At 50.9% G+C, this 20,416-nt stretch overlaps 1 protein-coding gene across 9 annotated transcripts in view; it reads right to left on the bottom strand.

Annotated features, from left to right (window-relative positions):
- Positions 1-20,416, bottom strand: part of CIB4 (calcium and integrin binding family member 4) — a 120,412-nt gene that overhangs the window by 27,827 nt on the left and 72,169 nt on the right. For all 9 annotated transcript variants that reach the window (XM_079111093.1, XM_079111092.1, XM_079111095.1 and 6 more), the window contains one exon: positions 13,978-14,074. In XM_079111093.1, the coding sequence (XP_078967219.1) occupies positions 13,978-14,010 (33 nt within the window). In that variant the 5' untranslated portion in view covers positions 14,011-14,074. The remainder of the gene's footprint in view (positions 1-13,977; positions 14,075-20,416) is intronic.

The raw sequence follows: 20,416 nt of genomic DNA, 5'->3' as shown, positions 1-20,416 counted from the left end.
TCATGGGAGGATAGAAAAAATGGATTAGATGACAATCCATCCGCAGTTGCCTATTGAAAACCCACATGTAAAGTGACCTTTGTGCAGTGATGTCAACTTGGAGGGAGGTCTCTAGTGATGTCATGGGGCTCGGTCTTTTATTATTCATTTGGGCTAAGGATATTTGAAAGCCCATCTTCGTCATTCTGTGCATTCTCCCTACCCCCACGAGGCGTGTTGCCACATACTCAGTATAATTATCATTTCAGTGGTTACATAGTTCAAATTCCCAGAGTGGACTGCCTCCAAGGAGAACCTGGATATCTAGATGAAGCAAAGAGTTTCAAAAAGTGAGGAAAATCATACATGAGGATGTTTACTGCAAACAACATTTTTATAATGGCAATAAATAAATAAACAAAGAAACCCCTGGAAACAAAGTTAATGCCCAACAATGAGATGGTTTAGTAAATCAAAACCCAATGCAATTATGCAACCGTTAAAATGATAATTACACCGTTTATGTAGCAATGTGAAAAGGCATTTATGCCTGATGGAAAAAGCACAAAATAAAATTGTATCTATATATGTCTACAGTGTTATAAAATAAAGCTTGCCTAGGGGAAAAGATGGTGAAAGAAAATAGAAAATGAAAACTCACTCGTTGGAGTGGTGGTGTGCTAAGGAATTGCTTTTTAGGAACTTTATTTGAATGCTGACCTACTATTTGAACAATAAATTAAAAGCAAGCGAAAAAAGAGACAATATGCTAAGCAAGCGAACCAACCTTTCTTCCTAGGGTCTCAGACATGAGTTTTTGCTTCTCTTTTCTGCTTCCCTCTCTGGAGTTGGACTCCTGTTTTCCAAATCCAGTGAGGGAACAGGGAAAAGCAAGGATTTGGTACCCAGGTCTGTCCCCATACTTCCAAGGAGTATGTTCCAGGAAGATCCTGTATCACAATGGAAAAAACCACTACCCCTGGGTGACTGTGTCCCCACCACCCCAGCTAGTGGGAACTCTTTTCCTGTAAGGCCCTGCAGGAAACTGGGCCCTATGAAGCTTGGTGAAAAGGAAGTTCAGTAGAACACAGGTCCAGCTCATCTTGTGGTCTTTGTCATAAGGCATCCATGTCTGTGCCTTTCCAGGTCCTTTCCAAAAGATGTGGCTAAAGCTGGATGACCAGTGAGCAGTGAGCATTTCCACTGATGCTTCCACAAGGTTCTAAGCCTGCTTGGTCCCTGTGCGGCTTCCACCCTCTTGCCGTGCATGCCGGAGAAAGCACAATGGTCCCCATCCCTCCTTCCCCCCGCAGGATCCTTGGTGCTCAGGGGCCTCTTTAAGAAGAATGGAACTCCACCACCTGCTGGTCCTGTTGGGCAGCCTTGCCTTGCCTGGGTGACTCTTCCTGTGCCAGAGGCTGTCTGCCTGGGAAAGAGCAATCAAGAGCAGCTGGCCAGAAAGGGCACTGCTTTTGCAGGGAAGGATCCCGTTCCTGCTCCAAAGCAGCATGCCAGCTGTTCCTCCCTGACTATCCCCTGAAGATGGGAGGTTCACCGGTGCAGGAGAAAGGAGGGCCCTGCCTCTACAGGTCACGGGGGGGGGGGGGGGGGGGGGGCATCTCCAGAGAGAAGCTGTTTCTCATCTTTGAGTTCTCAGTCACCTGAGGAGTGACTAGTGTTTGCTTGCTTCAGTTCCTTTGATACTGGGTGGGCCCTTGGAGTCATTTCCCTCTGGTATTTGGTCTCAGGCAGAAATAGGGAGAAGGGTGACCCCTTTTCTAGAGCCCAGCTGGGCTCAGGGCACAGAACTCTCCAAAGATGGAAAGGCATTGATAATTTCTGCTTTCAGTCTCTGCTTCAGCTTCCTGGGCACGTGGGCCACGCCCACAGAATCCCATCCCCCAAAGGACAGCAGCCACTTCACACCGGGAGACCTCCAGTGATAGAGAACTTCTACTTTCTTGACAGAGCCTGATCTCTCTGTTTGGGTTTTTCCTTTAGGGTCAACCAAAATGGCCCTAGTGCCATTTCTCTCACTCACCTTAGTGCTACCCTTGAGGCCAAATCGAATTCCTCCTCCACCCACATGCAAATATATAAAGAGGGTTACGGCCCACCAAGTCCTTCTGCAAGTTTCTCTGCCACTTTCCTGGTGCACGGATTCTTCCATCATTCCTCCTTCCCTGGAGCTCTCTGGAGTGAGGTTGGAGTTCACACCAAAGACTCCCCGCCCTCTTCAGATGCCATTCCTCCAGGGATGCTGCCCGCTAAGTCCCACGAACTTCCCTGGAGCAAGTCGGCATTGCGGTCTATCCCCACACAGTCTTCTTAGAAACACTCTGAAATAGGCAGAGCTGCTCTCGTTAGGTCCATTTTCAGATGGGGAAAACTGACGTCATCTACAACCTGCACATTCAAGCACAGGCAATCCCGAGGACACTTCCTGGGCTGCATTCTGGGAAGTCTTAGCCAATCCCAGATTTTTACGGGCCTGGGGTCCTAGAAGGGGCTGAGGCCAGAGCAAAGATGAAGGGAAGATCCCTGGAAAGGTCCCCTCTGATTGGGTCTGTCCCTCTGCACCTGGGCGTCTATGTCACCCAACCCCAGCTGTATGCAGTAGTGGAGACCAACGCACCAGGCAGGTGGTCTCCCCTGCCCCCATGCCAACAGCTCAGGCCACCAGGAAGCCCTTCAAAGCTTCAAGTCCCTGTGGAGTCAGCAGCAGGCCTGAGGCCTGCAGAGGGTCAAAAAGCCTGGGAACGGAGCCCTGGCGGCCCAGCCAGCACCTCGTTAGGAGGCCTGAAGGGGGGGGAGGGGCACTTCAGGAACAATGTTGTTTATTTTTCTATTTTTAAACAAGTCTGAGGTCTCTGGGGGCGCAAATGAAGTTATCAGCAAAGACATGAGTGGAATAAAGCCTCCAGCCAGCAGGCCGAGAAGGCCCTGGGGACCAGAGCTCTTGAAAAGCTGAGATGGGGCTTGTTTATCTTATGCTCTGAGTGCAGGACTGTGACTGGGTGCTGCACCATCTTGTCCCCAGTCTTACCGGCCCCTATGCTGGACCCTTGGCTGGACCCTTGGCTGCCTGTTCCTTAGGTGCTGCTGCGGAATTCTGGCAAGATGATTCCACAAGTATGTCCCGCACACAGGTCCTAAGAGGCTCCTCTGAAAGGAAGCCTGGACTCAGGGGTCCCAGCTGGATCACAGGTTGGCCCTGCTCCCTTGGACTATCCTTCCATTTGCAGGCCTCCCATTCCCTCATCCCTGTCGCAGGGAAATACAAACACAGTGGTGTGTGTGCAGAATGTAACTGGGGAAGGGCTGGGCCACAGAATCCCTGCTCCATCCTGCAAGGGGAACTGCCATTTCACTCCTAAAGGTAAGGAAGCAAAGCTCCGAGAAGTTAGCCACTCAGCCTAGACCTGTTCTCCTTCCACAGGCCACACCGCCCGTCCGCTGCTTCATGGCAGGATACTTGGCCCTGCTGTAGGGAGCCCTGAGGGAAAGCTGACCGTTAAAGGAAGCAATTAAGACCAGGGCGAGGGAAAGCTCTGAGGAATTGAGGGACGAGGAGAGCTGGACCCCTTGTCCCTGGTCCTGGTTTGAGTTCTGGCCCTTGCCAGTGCAGCTGGGTGACGGGATGAATTACTTAGTGACCCCCATGCCTGAATTCTCCCCTCCCAGAACTGCAGCCTAATTCTCAGGTTCACGTGAGAGTCTAGGCAGATGTGGCAAGTGAGGGAGGAGATGGGAATGGTCAAGCCGAACAAATGAAGAAAAAGCGCCTCTCCCGCTCCTGCCCCCACCCAACATGAGAACCGGTTGAGTCACTGACTGTACCCGGGTGCATAGTGGGCAGTTCTATCCATCATCCCCTGCAGTAGGCATAGGATACATAGGCTACAGGGTACAGAATCTCCCACCCCAGGCGGGGGAGGTCCTGGATCCTCCCATGGGCTGCTCCCCATACCCCAGCTTAGAGCACAGGCCATCCATGCCCTGTCCTGTGGTCCAGGCAGAAAGTTGAGGCCAGAGAAGAGGCAGGAACTGGTCCCAGGCCATTCAGCCAGCAGACCAGAATGCTACAGCTAGAATCCAGAGCTCTGCTTCGCCTTCCCGGCTTTCCTTGCCGCCTGGGTGGGAGGTGTTATTACACCCATCTGGAAGATGAAGAAACTGAGGCCCAAAGAAGAGCGCTGACTGCCCAGGACAGCTGGGTGCCCGTAGTGAGGCCAAGACTGGAGGCCGGATCTCGTTCCTCCACTGCTGTCTGCCAGCCCAGCAGAGTCTGCCTCCTACATCACTGAGCTTTTTCTGCAACAAACCTCTTCTTAATGCTTTGGCTGAATGTCTAAATAAGGATTTTTGCCAATTCTGAGCCCTGCTAACTGATGAAGTTGTCAGAAAAAGATCTAATGATGCTTGAAAATGCAAGGAGGGAGCCAGCTGCCAAATTGCCCTCGTAGCTCTGACTCGGCATCAGGGAGCCGGGACCCTCCCACGGGGCGGGAGGTTGGGGCGGGTTGGGGGGCTGAGCACTGAAGGCTGAGTCGCTGCTGGATGCGTTGCTTAACCCCTTTGATCTGCTTCCCAGATGTAAATGCGGATAACTACTCCCTCCTCACACGGTTACCTTGAGGATTAAATGAGATGATGTATGGGTGACGTGCTGCACAGTGCCAGGCACAGTTGCACTTCAGGGCTGCTGGGAGCAGGGCTGAGGCAGCCAGCTGGCCTGAGCTCTGCCAGGCCTGGGTGAGCGAGGAGCTGAGCTTGCCTGCTCCATCTGGGGGGGTCTGGATCTCTGATCAGCCCCTAGTATTTATTTATCTCAGAGATCCAGCTGCTTCTCTCTGATGGGTGCAAGGCTCAGTGACCTCAGGCCCTGAAGGTGGGGCCTGGGGGTGGGAGCCTGGGAGACCCGGCTGGGCCCTTTGTTCTCTCTTCTTTCTCAGTGGAACATTTGTTCCACTCTGGAGTCTGGGCACTAGAGGCGGGGCCTGGCTTGGGGACTTGGGAATCAGACAATTCCCAGGCCTGCTGCAGGAGCCAGAAAGGCTGGGTGCTGGGAGCAGGAGGGGTCCTGCCGGCACACAGGCCACCCAGCGCGCAAGACACACATGGGTGTTCTGCTGCCTGAGGATGGGTCCCGTAACCAACCACCCGGGCCGTCAGCAACTTCCCATCCTTCATTCTGCCTTTGCCACAGACACGTATGCACACGTCACCTGATTGGTGGCCTCGATTTCATCTTCCCTGGAAGATGGAGAAGAGCAAATAGAAGTCTGGGGTTTGAGAGTAGTTTTGCAACTGTGTGGCCTTGGGTCATGCCTCTAACTTCTCAGAGCCTCAGTTTCTTTGTCTGCAAAATGGGAAAACACCTCTGTGCCTCACAGATGCTGTGAGATCAAACGAGGCAGTGAGGACCTGTGACCACGAGGCATATGACTCAGGGCAGGGGACATTTGGGACTGGAAATGAATTGTTGCATACATTCAATCTGCTGCTTTTTTTAGCAAACAGGGGAGAATATCTAAGGGGGAGAGGAGGGGACACTGGGCAGTGGCCTAAATACAGCCTGAGGATTATCACTTGGCCCAGCTGTCCCTGCCTGGGCTGTGGGTGATCAAAGATTTCCCTGCCAGCTGCCTTTGGCACAGTTCTCTGCCCTGTCTCAGTTTAGTGAGCCCAGAGGGCTGCCCTGGGCTCCTGGGAGTTAAGGGGTCAGGTCAGCTCTTCATCAAGGGCCAAACCTCAGATGTGGTGTTTCCTCAGGCTGTGGAAGGAGTTTAGAGGGCAGAACGTGGACACAGCCTGGGGTGGGGTGGGCCTGGGTTCAGGCTGTGGTTCAACCTCTTACTGGCCCTCTTACCTTGAATGGCCCATCTGTAGTTTTGGCCTTTTTCAGTTTTGAAGGTCCTACACCCTTAGAGATACAGTGAGGTGGTGGCCATGACAAAACTGTAACCAAGTTGATCCTTAAAGGCGTCAGGAAGACCCCTGGCATCCAGGTGCTGCCTCCCCTCCTACCTTCCCAGATGGACATGACAGGAGAATTCAAACTCTCCAGATGTGCCATCTCCCATGGCACAGGGTTTCAGGGACCCCTTCCACAGCTCTGCAGGATGAAGCAGGACTGTCATCTATGATAGCAGTTTTCACTGGACCAGTGATGTGGTCTTTCTTGGGAACAGGGGTCTGGCTGAGCTGGGTGTTGTGGGGGAGTCTATGTGTGGGTGCTTAGAGCACCCAGCCCTGGCCTTGGTCATGGCCTGTCTCCAGGATAGCACTAGGATGTCCTTCCTGGTTCTGCCAAGATATGCCTGGTCCCAGAGAGCCTCTCAGCCCCAGTAGAAGTGGAGAGGAGACCCTGACAGTGCGTCCGAGGTTTCCCGACTGTGTCTCTCCAGGAGGGACCAGATCCATCATGGAGCCTGAATAAACCTATCCAGTGCCCAGCTTTTGGCCCTAAGGTCCAGGATCGAAGCACTGCAAAGCACCCAGCATGGGTGATTCTCCTGTTCATTGCCCAGAATTTCCTTAGTAGAGCCCTGTAAGGCTCCAAGACCCTACTCAGTGTACAACCTGCCCCAAATGCATAATAACCTCTTCTGCGTGCGCAGGTAAGAACCAGGTTTGAGCGCCTCTATTCACCATTCCCCACAAAATGTCTCTTTTCCATGGTATTTTCACTTGGGTAATGAAAGCGAAGAGAAGAGCCGTGACATACCCAGGGGTCCTTGTGCAGGGTCTGCCTGTGGTTGAGGGAAGCTCCCTAGTAGCCCAGCTGCTGGGCATCCTGTGTGGGAATGGGAATGAGGACCACACAGGAGCTGTGCTCTAAGGATGCCAACCGAGTGGAGTATCAGGGAGTCTGGGAGTGGGGAGCAGAAGAGAAGAGTTTGGGGGCAGCTGTTGAGGGTACAGAAGATTCGGAGAGGGCGACGTGAGGAGAGGGGGTTTTCATAATGTTTTACTATACACCAGAAACCGTGGACACTTGCAAGTAACCTCATGCCCCTCCGAAAACCTTGAAAATGAAAACGAAGGGATTTCTCCAAGGCATAACCCACAGAAACGGAGACTGTAAGAGGAGACAGTGGCGGTAGCACAGTGACACACTTGGGAAGCAGAGAAACAGGTGGTAAAGGACCAGCAGAGATGAGAAAGCAGGATCCTGAGCCCACACTGGGAAAGGGTAACAGCAACCTGATATTCACCTGGGCACCCTCTACAGATCTGGGATGGGCGTCCCTAGCCCAGAGCACTGGAAATAGAGGCTGGCTACCGGGAGGCTGATGGCAAGTGTTTTGAGGCAGTGGGAGTTCTAGAACCTCCGCCACCAAGCCCTTCTGGAGTCGGGAGGGCTTCTCTCTGGGGAGAGCACAATAGTAACTTTCTGCCCCGGGGAACATCTGACACAGCTGAGAACTGGGAATTGAATAAATAAATGGACACTGAACTTTCAGACACCTCTGGCCCTTTTTCTGGACTTGGCTCGAGGACCCTGGAATGCAAAACGTTACTCCTGGTGTTTCCAGGGAATCCTCAGGAAATGGCCCTTCAGCTCACTGCACTTTGAAAGAGCTTTCTAAAAGTGCAACCACTCCCCCACTCTTGATTATGAGCAAATGAATATCAGATATCCAAGGGAGGCTCAGGCAAGGAAGTCAAGGAGCCGCAGAAGCACGTGGGGAAAAGCACCTTGAAGGAGGGCAGGAAAGAGGGAAGGATGCTGTTCAAAAAAGGACAGATTGGAGAACAGGGATGAGCTCTTGGAAGTTAGACACATGATGACAGAACTGAAAAGGCCACTGAGATCCAGCAATAAGGTGGAGGAATATTCCAGAAAAAAAGAGCACAGAGAAGATAAAAACTGGAGATAAGAGATGAAAAATAAAGGACCAATCAAGGATGCACCACATCAGGATATTAGAGTTCCAGAAAGAAAAAACAAAACAAAACAAAAAAAAAAAACAAAAAAAAAAAAGAAAGAAAATAGGAGGGAGAAAATTATCCAGGAAGCAACTACTGGAAACATCCCTAAACTGGAGGACTTGAGTTTCCAGAGAGAATAAGTCATCTGCATGTCTCACACACAGTGAAAAAAACCCACACCAAGGAATACTGTTGGCAATTTCAGAATACTGGGATCAAAGAGAAGAGCCTACGAGTTTCCAGAGAGTTGGGGTGGGTGGCGAGAAGGTTACATGGGAAAAAAAAATCAAGAAAGAAAAAGGTTCTGGACTTCTCAGGAACAACAGTGAAAGTTAAAATGCGGTGGAGTGAGGCTTTCCAAATTCTGAATAAGAGTGACGTTGAACCCCAAATTCAACTCCATCTAGACTTTCAGTCAAGTGTGAAAGGAGAATAAAAACATTTTTGGGTATGTGAGGTGCTGCAATATTTACCTCTCTTACCCTTTATCTGAAAGCTACTAAAGGATGTACTCCACCAAAACGAAGGGAGTAAAGGGAGAAAGGAAGATGGGAAATGCAAGATCCAAGGGAGAGGTGAAGACAAGCTGAGAGGGTTGGGAAAGAGATCCCAGAAGAGGGAAACCCCATCCTGATTAGAAGCAGTTGGAAGGTTCCAAGAGAAAGTTCTCTAAGAAAGTGAAATGTATAGAAAACTTCTCCCTTATGAATGCTGTTGGAGGCTTAGGCAGTTGGTAGAGGTTTGGTGTTGAAGTTGGTATATGTACATAGGAAACTAAGCAAAAGTAATTATTATATCCAGACAGAGACAACAAAAATGGTAGAAAGGAAGGTAACCAGTCTATTTCATGGCTTGATTCTGCAGTCATAATGTAAACACCTGGTATATTTTGAAAATGGTTGTCTCCCTGATCTCATAGGAGTTTGATTCCCAAGGTTTTATGTTAATGGTATTGAGAGGGTGAACTCTTGATCCCCTTGGGGCCTTTGGGAACTGAGTAGATCAGATAAAATATTTAAGGTCAAGCCCCCATAATTATATCCTGGTGGCTTTATAAGGAGAGGGAGATAGACCACACAAGACATAAAGATACACCTATGCTTTCAACAGAATGTGATATAGTAAAGGGGGGGTGTCCTTGCCAGAGTCTATGGTTTACTATTTAGATTTCCAACCTCCAACACTGAACTAAAGGAACTCTTTTTTCTATAAAGTAGTCTGCCTCAAGTATTCAGTTATAGGAGCAGAAGGTTGACAAATACAGCACTGAATGTTGCTCTACTCCAAATTATCATGTACTGTGGGAGGGTATGGGAAGGGGAAACTGTGTGTTGGGAATGATGGGATGGGCCTGGAGGAGGGGAAAGAGTTAAACACCTTCTCCAGGGAAAAGTCAAAGGCCGAACTATCGGAAAGAAGAATACGGCTGTTTTCTTCAGAGATATAGAGGTAAACACCAAAAGAATCAGGTTAGAGCTGAAATGGTTGCCTAACAGAAGGGGAAATGGAGCAACACTCAGAGGGCAACTCAACTCCCAGCATGCATAAATAATTTTGATTTAAAAACTGAAACAAAAAATTAAAATGAAATAAAAAGTATACTATCATCCCTATGCCCCCTGCTTTGGCCATTTCTTGAGACACTGAATAAATATGAGAACATTCTCATGCATTTTAGTCTTGGGAGTGAGTTCTTTGCAAGCCATTCTAAATAGATAGGACCCAACCCAGTAGGGCTCAGAAAGGTCTAGAAAAATGGGAAAGAGATAGAAACAGAGGTGGAGCTAAAGTCTTAGAAGAAGCCACACCTGGCTCATCCCTCCCGACACCTGGGGCAGGCTTCCTAGCCTCTCTGCTCTTTGACAGAGTTGGTGCTGGGATAACAAGTAGTAGGGTCAGGGCAGTACCGAGACCATCAGCTTGCCAGAACCTGACGCAGGAGCTGGGAGGTCCAGAGAAAGAAGAGGCCTGGTCAGCATGCAAGCTCCTCTTCACCTGCTGTAAACGTGAGATCGTCCCTCAGGCCTGCACTGGCCATCACAGTGGACACAAAGACCTCTGGGCCTGGAAACTTGAAACCTGAGTCACACCAAGCCACACTCATCGTGTTTACAGAGAGCAGGACCGTTATTTACAGGAACAGAAACATGGCGCTAATTGACTCTTAAAGACATCAAATCCAGCAGACAAAATGAACAGCAAAACTCTGCTTGGCAAAGGTACCGTGTTGCAACCCAGGAGGCATCCTCGTCAACAGGCTATCCCTGCCACCATCTGCTACCCACTACCTTCTCCCACCTGGCTGTCCATGGACCTGCAGACACTCCTGATATTAACAAGCCCACTTTTTCCACGAAGGAACCCGAGTTAAGAAAACAAACGTTTCTTCCCAGACCACGCGAGCCCCTGAGCCAAGTTATATCAGTCCCTGGAGCTCCCTGGGGCCCCGTTCCCCACGCCTATTCCAAGGAAGGGTTCTGGGCAGTGTGAGTCACACAGCTCTGTCCCTGGGATGCAGAGGACACCGTCCCACTGGGGCCCCCACCTACTAGCAAGCCTCTCTTACTCATTTCAGGAAGTAAGCTTTCTGCTTAGTCCAGGATTAGAAAGATGCAGAATTTTAGTTCCAGGTTTAAATTACCCCAAACTAGCTAGTAGCCAGTGACAGGGTCAGTGACAACGCTGTTAACAACTAGTGACAAAGGAAGAGAAATAATTGGAATGAATTGTTACTTCAGGGATGAGATGCTTCTTACATTTTTGTTTTAAAAAGAACTTTTTTAAAAAATGAAATAATGGTGATTGTGGATAACTTATTTTTTTTTTTAGTGTCCTTACTTGGCAAAATTGAAAGTTGGTATTTCTAGTCCCTCCTCAAAATAAACTTTTATTATTTTTTTTTAAGTAAAATGTCAGGGACACACTGTGGTAAATGACAAAGAGAATAAGACCAAGCTTGCAGGGCTGAGAAACCTGTACCATGCTTGTATCTGGACCAAAGCCTGGGCAAGGGCTCCCCTCCTCTAAGGGCAGCCTGTAGGAACACAGGCTCCATGTCACCCTGTCCACCCAGTCTTCCCGGGCTGGGGTCTGCCTGCTCCTTTGATTCCTGGACCTCAATCATTCCTCTTATGAGCGTCTTGGGCTAATAAGTGAATTCAAACCCAGTTTCTCCACTGCTGGCCTAGTCCCGGTCCCCTAGTTGTCAAGACGTGGTTGGCAGTGTCTCAGGGTCCTCAATCCATGAGACAACTCTGGCTACTCCAGACCAGCTGGAAAAGCAATAAATAAACCATGGCGGGGGAGGGGGAGGCAACATACAAAAAAGTCCATGTGACCCCGCTTGTTATCAACCTATCTGCTTAGAAAAAACTCCAGAAGGAAATAAGCCAAAATGGCCATGGCCATCATCCCTTGAGGCGAGTTAATGGATGATTTTTATCTCATTTTTACTTTGCTGTGTTTTCAAGTTTTTCTACAACAAAAGAGCTTTTAGTTATAAAGTGGAATAAAATAATGTCCACTTAGGAAGTTTACATTTAAAAAGTAAAATTAAAATCATGCAGCCCAAGATTCTACTTCCCAGTTCTCTCTGATGAACAAGCTGGGGAGGGAGGCTGGTGCTCCAGAGGAGGCCCGGGCCCTGGCCCTGTGGGGCTGACCTCGCCCCATCTACCTCTTCTCCAGCCTCCCCATCCTTCTCCCTCCCTGGAAAGAGGGAGGAGAGGGTGGGGAGCATAAAGGAGAGAGTAGAGGATGATACCCTGCAGGGTCCCCTGCTTAGCACAAGGTAGACTTGCGGAGGAGATGTAACATCCGTGGAATGTCATAGACCAGCCCTCCTGATCCCAGACCAGAGCCCTCCCCTTCGGGGCTCAGAACAGAGTCCCTGGGCCCCACTGGGACAAGACTGTTGCTGGACTGGGGTCTGCTGAGGTGAGTCAGCCCTCCAGGACAGGCCTTTCTCCTGGGACCCCCCGGCACAAGGTCAGTGCCTGAGTAGAAGTGGAGCCCCCGGGGTCAGAGTCCTGCCGGCTTCCCCATGAGCAGGGGTGGTGTTGGCTCTGCCATCCTGTGGCCATGGGCGAGTTGTCCTGCTGGGGCTTCAGGTTTCCATGGGTAGAGTTGGCATGGGGAGCACCCTGTGTTCTGGCCAGTGACTGGACTGGTGGGTGTTGGAGTTTCTTTCCAGTCCCAATTTTCAGAGAGCCTGGCACAGAACAGAGACTGCCCGTCCCAGGGTGGGCAGATGCTTGCTATCCAGTCTTGCCTCTCTGGCTGCCCTGGGTCCCAGGTCCTAGAGGACGTTCAGGACTAAGTCCCAGTGCCAGGCGTACGTGTCTGAGCACAGGTGTGAGGACCGGGGTCATGGCCATGAGTGAGTACAGGGTGCCCCAAAGACACACTCCCTGTTTCGTTTCTAGCACAGGCACATTCTTCAGTGATTCTACTTTTCTGAGGATTCTAGTTTTCCCTTCACCCCATCTTCTCTCAGCTACCCCCCACTGTCCCCTTTCTCAGTCCTTTGAGCTTCTCCATTCCTGCCTCCAGTGGAAGTCCCAGTTTTGTGTTCTTCTCTCTCTGTCTCTGTCCTAGAGCCACGCCTGTCTCTCAGGAGACCGAGCGTAGCCATTCCCTGAATGACCATGTGTGTCCCCACTCCATGTCCTTCCTTTTAGGAGGCAGCCCACTCCTGGGTCCCAGCACCCTCAGCAATCAGAACCTGTCTCATCTAGACAGAAAGGGAGATGGGCTCTCATTGTACAATGACAAACTGAAATCATTATTCTGCCAAGATCCGAATGACAAATTGGGAAGTCTGAGAGCGCCATGATTTGTTAGCCGGGCATTGCCGCTCACCAGGGGCACGTTTTAATTAAATCCCAGGAGTGATTAGGGAGCCCTTCCACTGTGCACCTCGGGGCCCTCCTGGGCTGCCCTGGGGAAAGAGTCGGGCCTCTTCATAACAGAGATGAAGGCCCCAAGAATTGTTCCTCAAGGATCGGAGGTGGGGTGAGCGCTGACCACTCCTGCCAGCACTGCCAGCTAGGGTGCCGGGAGCCTTAGCAGCACTTGGAGATGCCCGGCCACTGCCACCACACCACCATTTTACAGACGAGGAAAGCAAGACCCAGGGAGATGGTGTGCATAGGACGCGCACCCACAGCAAGGGCTGTGTGTCAGTGTCCCCGTCCTGGGTGTATCAAATGTAGGATTCAGCCCAGGAAAAGTGGGGAAAGTCAGAAGAGGGTGTGACTCACCCCTTTATTTAATAGGACCTCTGGCTTAGGGAGGGTGGTTAGGTCGAGGGAGAGATGCAGGGTGGCAAGAGCAAAAAAAAAAAAAAAAAAAAAAAAATGGTGCAAATGTCCTTCTTTTTCTAGTCACACCTGGAGATGGAAGAAGTCTGACTGGGAGGTCAGTCCTGGCTCCAAGTCTTGCTCTCCTGGTGTTTGAGGGAAAAACCTGAGGAAATTCTTGGTCCCTCCAGGAAAGCCCTAGTCCATTAAAGTGGCCTGAGCAGAAAAGGAGCGGGTCCGAGCAGGCCTGGGCACGAGGCCTGAGGTGGTACCCAGGCTGGCCAAGACCTGATGGTCCTGCGTCAGCCCCAACCTGCCCACTCACCCCAGCTTGGGGCACAAAGGAGAGCAAAGGGAAGTTGCTGGCAGGGGGGTCTAGACCACAGGGGTGGGCTGGAAGCCGAGACGCTCAGGCAGGCCTGGAGGTTGATGAGCAAGGCCAGCCGGAGCCTCCAGCTGGGGCCACCACCGTCCAACTGTGAGACCTGGCAGGTCTCACATGCTGTCTGCCTCATCTGAGAGATGACAGGGCTCAGCACCCCAGTCCTACTCCAGGGCTGACGAGGTGCGGAGAACAGATGCAGGTGAGATGTTTGGAAGCCACATCCTGCTGACCCTCTGCCTGGAGGTCCCACAGCCCCTCAAGCAAGGCTGCCAGCTGACCATCTCCTAGCATCAAGGGCCAGCTCAGCCCACCCTGCCACACTTCAGTCCCTTGGAGGTCCCTATGACCCACCCCCCTCCTCCCTCCCAGACTCACCCTCAGGGCTGGCAGGGAGCTGACCTGGTCCATGGTCAGTGTGGCTTCTTTGTAGTACTTGCCTGCAGGGCAGAGCTTCAGGAAGGTGTCATGGATGCTGGAGAGAGAGGTGAGGTATGGTGACCACATGGGCAGGAAAGGCCCTGGCGGGGGTGTTTCTGGGGGAAGGGGACTGAGGACAGAGTGACATAGAAAGGGCAGCAATGGATCTTTCCATCCCAGAGATACCCCTGGGCCCACCCATGTGTCCAGCATGTCTTGTGGGTGCAGAGCTGAGCTGAGTTGAGCCACAGTGCTCTGTGACCTGGGACACACTTCATGGCATTAGTTCTGGCTGCGACCTCTGTTATGACTTGGTCTAGTCCCTAAGGTTCAGAAGGAGACTCCAGGGTCCCCCTCTTTTGGTCATCTCCCATCCCCATCCTTAGCACTTGATGGGCACCAGCAGGCCAGGGGTGAAACCCATCAGCCTGGGGGCTGGGTTTGAGGCTCAGTGGTAGAGCACTTGCCTGGCACATGTGAGGCACTGGGTTCGATTCTCAGCACCACATATAAACAAAGTAAAGGTCCATCAACAACTAAAAAAAAATTTTTTTTAATATTAAAAAAAAAAAAAAAACCATCAGCCTGCAGCAGGCAAACCACACAGCACACAAGCTCACTGGTGGCAAGCACTAGTCCACAGTGCCGAGGGCCTTCCTAGCGTCCCTGTCACCCGCCTCTCTGTATGTAGGCCCCAGGCCAGTCCAGGGGACTTTGCTTGTAAGTGACAGGCAGAGGGTGAAGTGGAACTCTGCCCTAGGCTAAGAGAGGGTGACCCCTGGTCCTTTGTCCCTCCCACCCCATCCTGGACACTGGTCCCTCTCTACCAGCAGGCTCTTGGACCTGTGGGAACAGTGACCAAGGCAGCTTGTAGAGAGAAGAGGGTGGCAGTCTGGACCCTGGAGGACTGGACACCAGATCCTGCACTTCCCGGTGGGAGTGTGTGACCTGGGCAACTTACTTAACCCTTCTGAGCCTGAGCTTCATCCTCTGGAAAAAGGGCAATTGATCACCTCTCTCAAGGGCTGTGGTTCAAGTTCAGCATGAATGAGAAGAGCCTAGGGCTGTGTGTGTGTTGTAGAAGGGGTAGCACAGGCTGGGTGAAAACATTCTCTATGGCCAGATAGACCTGAGTTCAAATCCTGACTCTGCCACCAAATAGCTCTGAGACCTTGCGCAAACTTGTGGACCCACTTGAGCCTCAGTCTCCTCATCTCTTCATTGGGGTGAGAAGTCCCTCCCACATTTACAGGGACTGATGGGGGAGGTATGCAGAGTGTCAGCAGCACACCTGGCACCTGAGAGGACTGTGGTACGTGAGGCCTCAGCAGAGACCCTGACCATCTGCTGCCCTTCTGCATTCTTCTCCTGTTCTCCAGGTGTCCCCATGCCCTCTGACCATGCAGAACCCCCGATTAGACTGATGGTGGCAGCTCTGTAGCCTGACCTAGGCCTGGTCTCTGGCCTCCCTTTATGGTCTCCTTTGTGCTTCAGAATTACCCTTCTCTCCTCTACTCCTTTTCTTTCCTCTCCCAATAAATTTCTGATCTCAGCTGAGTGCCAGGAAAGCAGCAATCAGAGCAAACTAATTCATACTCAGGAGTGAGTGACTGAGAGCCCCTCACTGACATTCCTGGGGCACAGAGTTTGTAAACTCAAATGAACCTTTGATTGTCGGGACTTAGGACACGTGACTAAGCGAAGAATTTGGAGGGTTATTTTTGGAGATTCAGGAGTAGAGCAGGAGGCCCTCCCAGGACCCACTAGCAGGGAAACACAGAGCCACCTTCTGTGTCCTCCAGCCTCTCCTCTTGTCACAGCCTACTGAATAGAAAAATATCCTACAGATCCTGGACCAATTGCTTCCCGGCTTCCTTGCCCTCTGACTTCTAGAAGCCATTGGCCCAAGAGAAAGCCCGGCAGGGGAAGGCAGGTGGTAGAGAGAGGTCAAGATTCATCCTCCCTTCCTTCCCAGCCTCAACCCTACTCTGTCAGTATCCATGTCCCTCCTAACAAGGGTCAAGTGATCAGTCATCACAGCTTCAGTCCTCGACTGGGTGCCTCCGGTCCAGGTGTGGTGATGGCTGGTGTCTGGATGTCCCCTCCACCTCCAAAAACTTCCTTTACCCTAAATCATCTTCAAAGACCCCAGTCAAGGGCCCACTCCTGCTGGGATGCTGACAGACCAGGCAAGCAGACCCATTTGGATTGTGACCAGAGGCGAGTTTTTGAACCTCTCTGAGTGGACAGATGTCCCCAGCCTGACTGCTATGGGGAGGCGGTCTCCTTCCAATGGCTTTGGGCTGACTCCGGAGAGGGCCTGACAAGTGGAGCCCGGATGAGGCTGTGAATATCCAGGGAGAGTGTCACACTCCTGTTGGTCTTGTAAGGGACCCCAACTATGACCAAAGGCTCTGCCCAAGTTTGGGAGGGGGCTGAAAAGCAGGGTGTCAGGCTGAGAGATGGTCTCCTCAAATGAGATGTAGCAAGAGGTAGGCGGCCAAGTCATCCAGGAGGGAAGAACAGCCATCACTACTGGGGCCCTAGTGGCCCTAAAGGGTAGGGACAGTGGGAGAGGTAGGCGTCCGTCAGAAGGAACATTTTGTCACTGGTGTTAGAATTGCTGATGTAGGGTGATAAAAAGCAGACCAACTTTCAGTAAGTTTTATTAATTAAAAATAGAAGCCCTCCTGTGGTCATGCACTTTCCTCTACACTCAGGGTGACCACACCCCTTTCCCCACCGTGGGGTGCCGCTGGGAGCCCACAGCACTGCCAGCCCTCACGGAGGATTTTCATTTTTCAAGGCAATCTTGCAAGGCAGGGGCCATTGTTTCCATTACAGATGAGGAAACAGAAGGCCAAGGAGGTAAAATCTTTGCCTAAGGTTATGTGGTGCAAAGAGTCAAGGCCAGGGCTGCTACGCCAAGACTCTTTCTTCCCAGGATTCCAGAGGAGGGGGCATGGGATGGACCACTGAGGGAAAGAGAAGGGACCCACTGCCATCGATCCCCCTTCTTCTTAACGTGCTCGATGCGCCAGGCACCCTCAAACACACTGCCTCATGGAATCTTCCCAAGACACACGTGGAAGAAGCGTACAGGTTATAAACCCTATGGATGGGTAAACTGAGGCTCAGAGAGAGTAAAGGGTGTGCCCAAGGTCATGCAACTGGGAAGAGAAATAGTGGAGGGCCGAACCTAAAATAGGTTCTTCAGGTTGCTCTGTTCACCTCCAAGGGGTCCACCCTCTCCCCAGGTGAGGGGTTCATCCCTCCCCCAGAGGCTTTTGGGACAGCGGAACTGGAGAGAGGGCCCTGACCCCCTTCATGGCTTCCCAGGCTGCCACGTGGGCAGGCTGCCCACAGATGAATCGCGGCTGCATCTCGGCTGCCACAAAATGTTCTCCTCCTCCAAATATGGATCAGCCGGCTCTAAATGGAACTCTGAATTAATCCCTAATGGACTCAGAAGTCAAAGCCATTTGAAAAACTCACACATTCAGCCTGCCAGCGGTCAAGACGCCCAGGCGGGGCTCCTGCCACGCTTAGCTCAGAGGCAGGGAAGGGCTGTCTGCGGCTCAGAGGCTGGCTCCACCACTGGCTCTCCATGTGACCTTGGGCCACTGAGCCCCTTCCGGCCTCAGTTTCCCCTCTATAAATTGAAAGCCTCAGTGACCTCCCCCCACCCCACTCCCTCCAGTGTAGGCATCTTGGCTCTCAGTTTCTGGACCACCTCCTGCCTCTGAGACCCTTAGTTTAGTGGTTCTCAAATGCGATCTCCTCTTAGAATCATGGAGGGAGATTATAAAAGTATCTATGTCCATTAGCCCCCCAGACTCTCATTCAAGGCCAGCACAGGGCCCAGGCATCTACAGATTCTGCAAGCTTCCCAGGGTTTACTATGCCCGCAAGACCAAGAACAGAGATTCATTCAGCTCAGGCCCCAGTTTCCCCTTCTCTGGTCCCTGCCTGGGCTCAATTCTCTGGGTGCTTTCCATTCCATGGATCAATGGTTCTTTGCCTGTGGCACAGCCCACAGATATTTGATAAATGGCCCTTCTTTAGCCTGAAAATGCAGCTTTTAGTCCCCTCATCTGCTACTTCCAAGTGGTGTGTACTTGGGCAGATCACTGCTTTTCTGAGCCACTGTCCTCATTTACAGAAAGGAATAATAATACCATGATAATAACGACTGCCGTGCACTCAGTGATGAGTGTGTGCCAGGCATTGTGCACACAATGACACAGATTTGATTACCTCCATCCTAATGATGACTTTGTGAGATTAGGCACTCTGACTCTCATCTGAGGCCCAGGGACTCACCACAGTCACACAGCTAGTAAGTGGCAGAGCTGAGCCTCAAACGAGGCTTTTAGCTTCCAGGAAGTAAACCTACCACACTCCACCTATTGACCTTCAAGGTGCTCTGGGAGAAACCAGAAGCTAAAAGTCAGGACAGGGCTTGGAGATTGTAAAGAATTGGGAATCTCCAGGGTGCTAGGAAGAAAGAGTGGCCTTGTAAGGGGCTGGGAGTATAGCTCAGTTGTAGAGTGCTTGGCCAGTATATGAGGTCCCTGGGTTTGCTCCCCAGTACCACTACCGAAATAGAAAAGTTGGATTTTGGAACTGGGGATGTAGCTCAGTGGTAGAACATTTGTCTAGCATGTACAAGTCCCTGGGTTGGGTTGATCCCCAGCATTGGAAAGGAAGGAAGACCGCCCAGCCTGGTGACTGAGTTGGCCTGGGCTGGGGTAGGAGCAAAGCCTTCACCCCAAACCAAACCTACAGTCAATCCAAGAAGGCAGCAGGAGAGACCCCTTAGTGATGCAGTGATGTCCCAAGAGTCCAGCCTAAGCTGGGCCAACTGGACCCCAGCCACAAGGTCTGGACTAGATCAAGGTGTGCCCTGTCTATGAAGCTAGATGTGCTCTCAATGGGACTGTGAAGGTTCTTGCCACAGTCCCTTGGGCCTAAACCCCAAAGAGGCATCTGGGAGTTGGGGCCTTTGGGACAGCTGATTAACCAGAAGTCAGAGGGGGATGCCTGAAGCTTAGGCAGAAAGAGATCAAAAGCTGTGAAAGAAAAGTCCCACAGCCAGGAAATTTAGAGCAGACAGTCCCTTCTCGGACAACCAAGCCACAGCAACTGTGGTTCACACGTTGTCTGCCCGTCCCAGCAGCTATCATCTGCAGATTTGGTGACCTGGCCTTTACATCCTTACACAGATAAGAAGGTAGGAATATGTTAGAGACACCTCCCCACAAAGGCTACTTCTGTCCATTGGTCTCTTGGACACTTTTGTTCAATGGGCTAACCTCATCCAGCAGTACTGTCAACCAGGCCACATTTCTCTGTCACGTTCACAGGAGAATCATAACATGTCATCGGAAGCCACACAGGAAAGTTTTTCAAAAGAGACCAAGGCTTGGTCCGGCCTAACCTGAGCTTGGTAGCCCATGTTGGCCTTTTCCTTCCCTGGGCATCACATACCACCTCCTCCTGAGCCCCTGCCCTGCAGCTGGGCACCCATGTCAAAGCTGCTCTCCTCACAGACAGCACACTCACACTAGGCCTTGTGTGCAGGACCCAGGGCACCCCTGTATATGTGTGTCCTTCCAGGGATATTTTCTTTCCTGTATGTCTATAGGAACATCTCTTATCTCACAAAAACAATAGCATTCAGTATGGATCAGTCTAGCTTACCAAAGTCTTAGAGTTACATAGGTTAAAACACTAGCAGTACTAGGAAGCTTACAATTAAAATTACTAATGCTCAGTACCCCCACCACCTCCCTCTCCCTGCCCTCCAGAAGCAGCATTTCGTGAACATTTTGTTCTTTCTTAATTCTGTTTGGTTTTTGCAGTGCTAGGGATCAAACCTAGTGCCTTGCATATTCTAAATACCAATACTGCCATTTATCAATTTTTTTTATTATAGATAGTATCTTGTGACATTCTACTATAAAAAAGGATTTCTTTCTGTCTATAAGATTCTCCTCCCCAAGTCTCCCAATAGAAAACAATTTGCCTGAATCATTATTCAGTGTTCAGATTATTATTATGTTATATATGCATTATTTAAACATTGCTCACAGCTAAGTACCCTTGCACGTCTTGATTACTTTTTTTTTTTCCCCCAAGGCCTTTTGTTTTTCCCAGAGTTAGTAATGACTTTGTTTTTCTTTTGCTTAAGTTTCAGTGTCTCTATCATTATTTCATTTGTCCCTAAGCCTTTTCCCCGCTCAGTACTGGGGATTAAACCCAGGGACACTGTACCACTGACCCACATCCCCAGCCCCCCCCCCCTTTTTTTTTTTGAGACAGGTTCTTACCAAGTTGCTGAGGCTGGCCTTGAACTTTTGCCTTGGCCTCCCAAGTAGCTGAGACTACAGGTGTG

Source organism: Sciurus vulgaris (assembly GCF_902686455.1).
Source record: "Sciurus vulgaris genome assembly, chromosome: 14".
In the NCBI taxonomy this organism is placed as follows: domain Eukaryota; kingdom Metazoa; phylum Chordata; class Mammalia; order Rodentia; family Sciuridae; genus Sciurus; species Sciurus vulgaris.
Note: the sequence above shows the minus strand (reverse complement) of the source record. Positions and strands in the feature narration are given on the sequence as shown.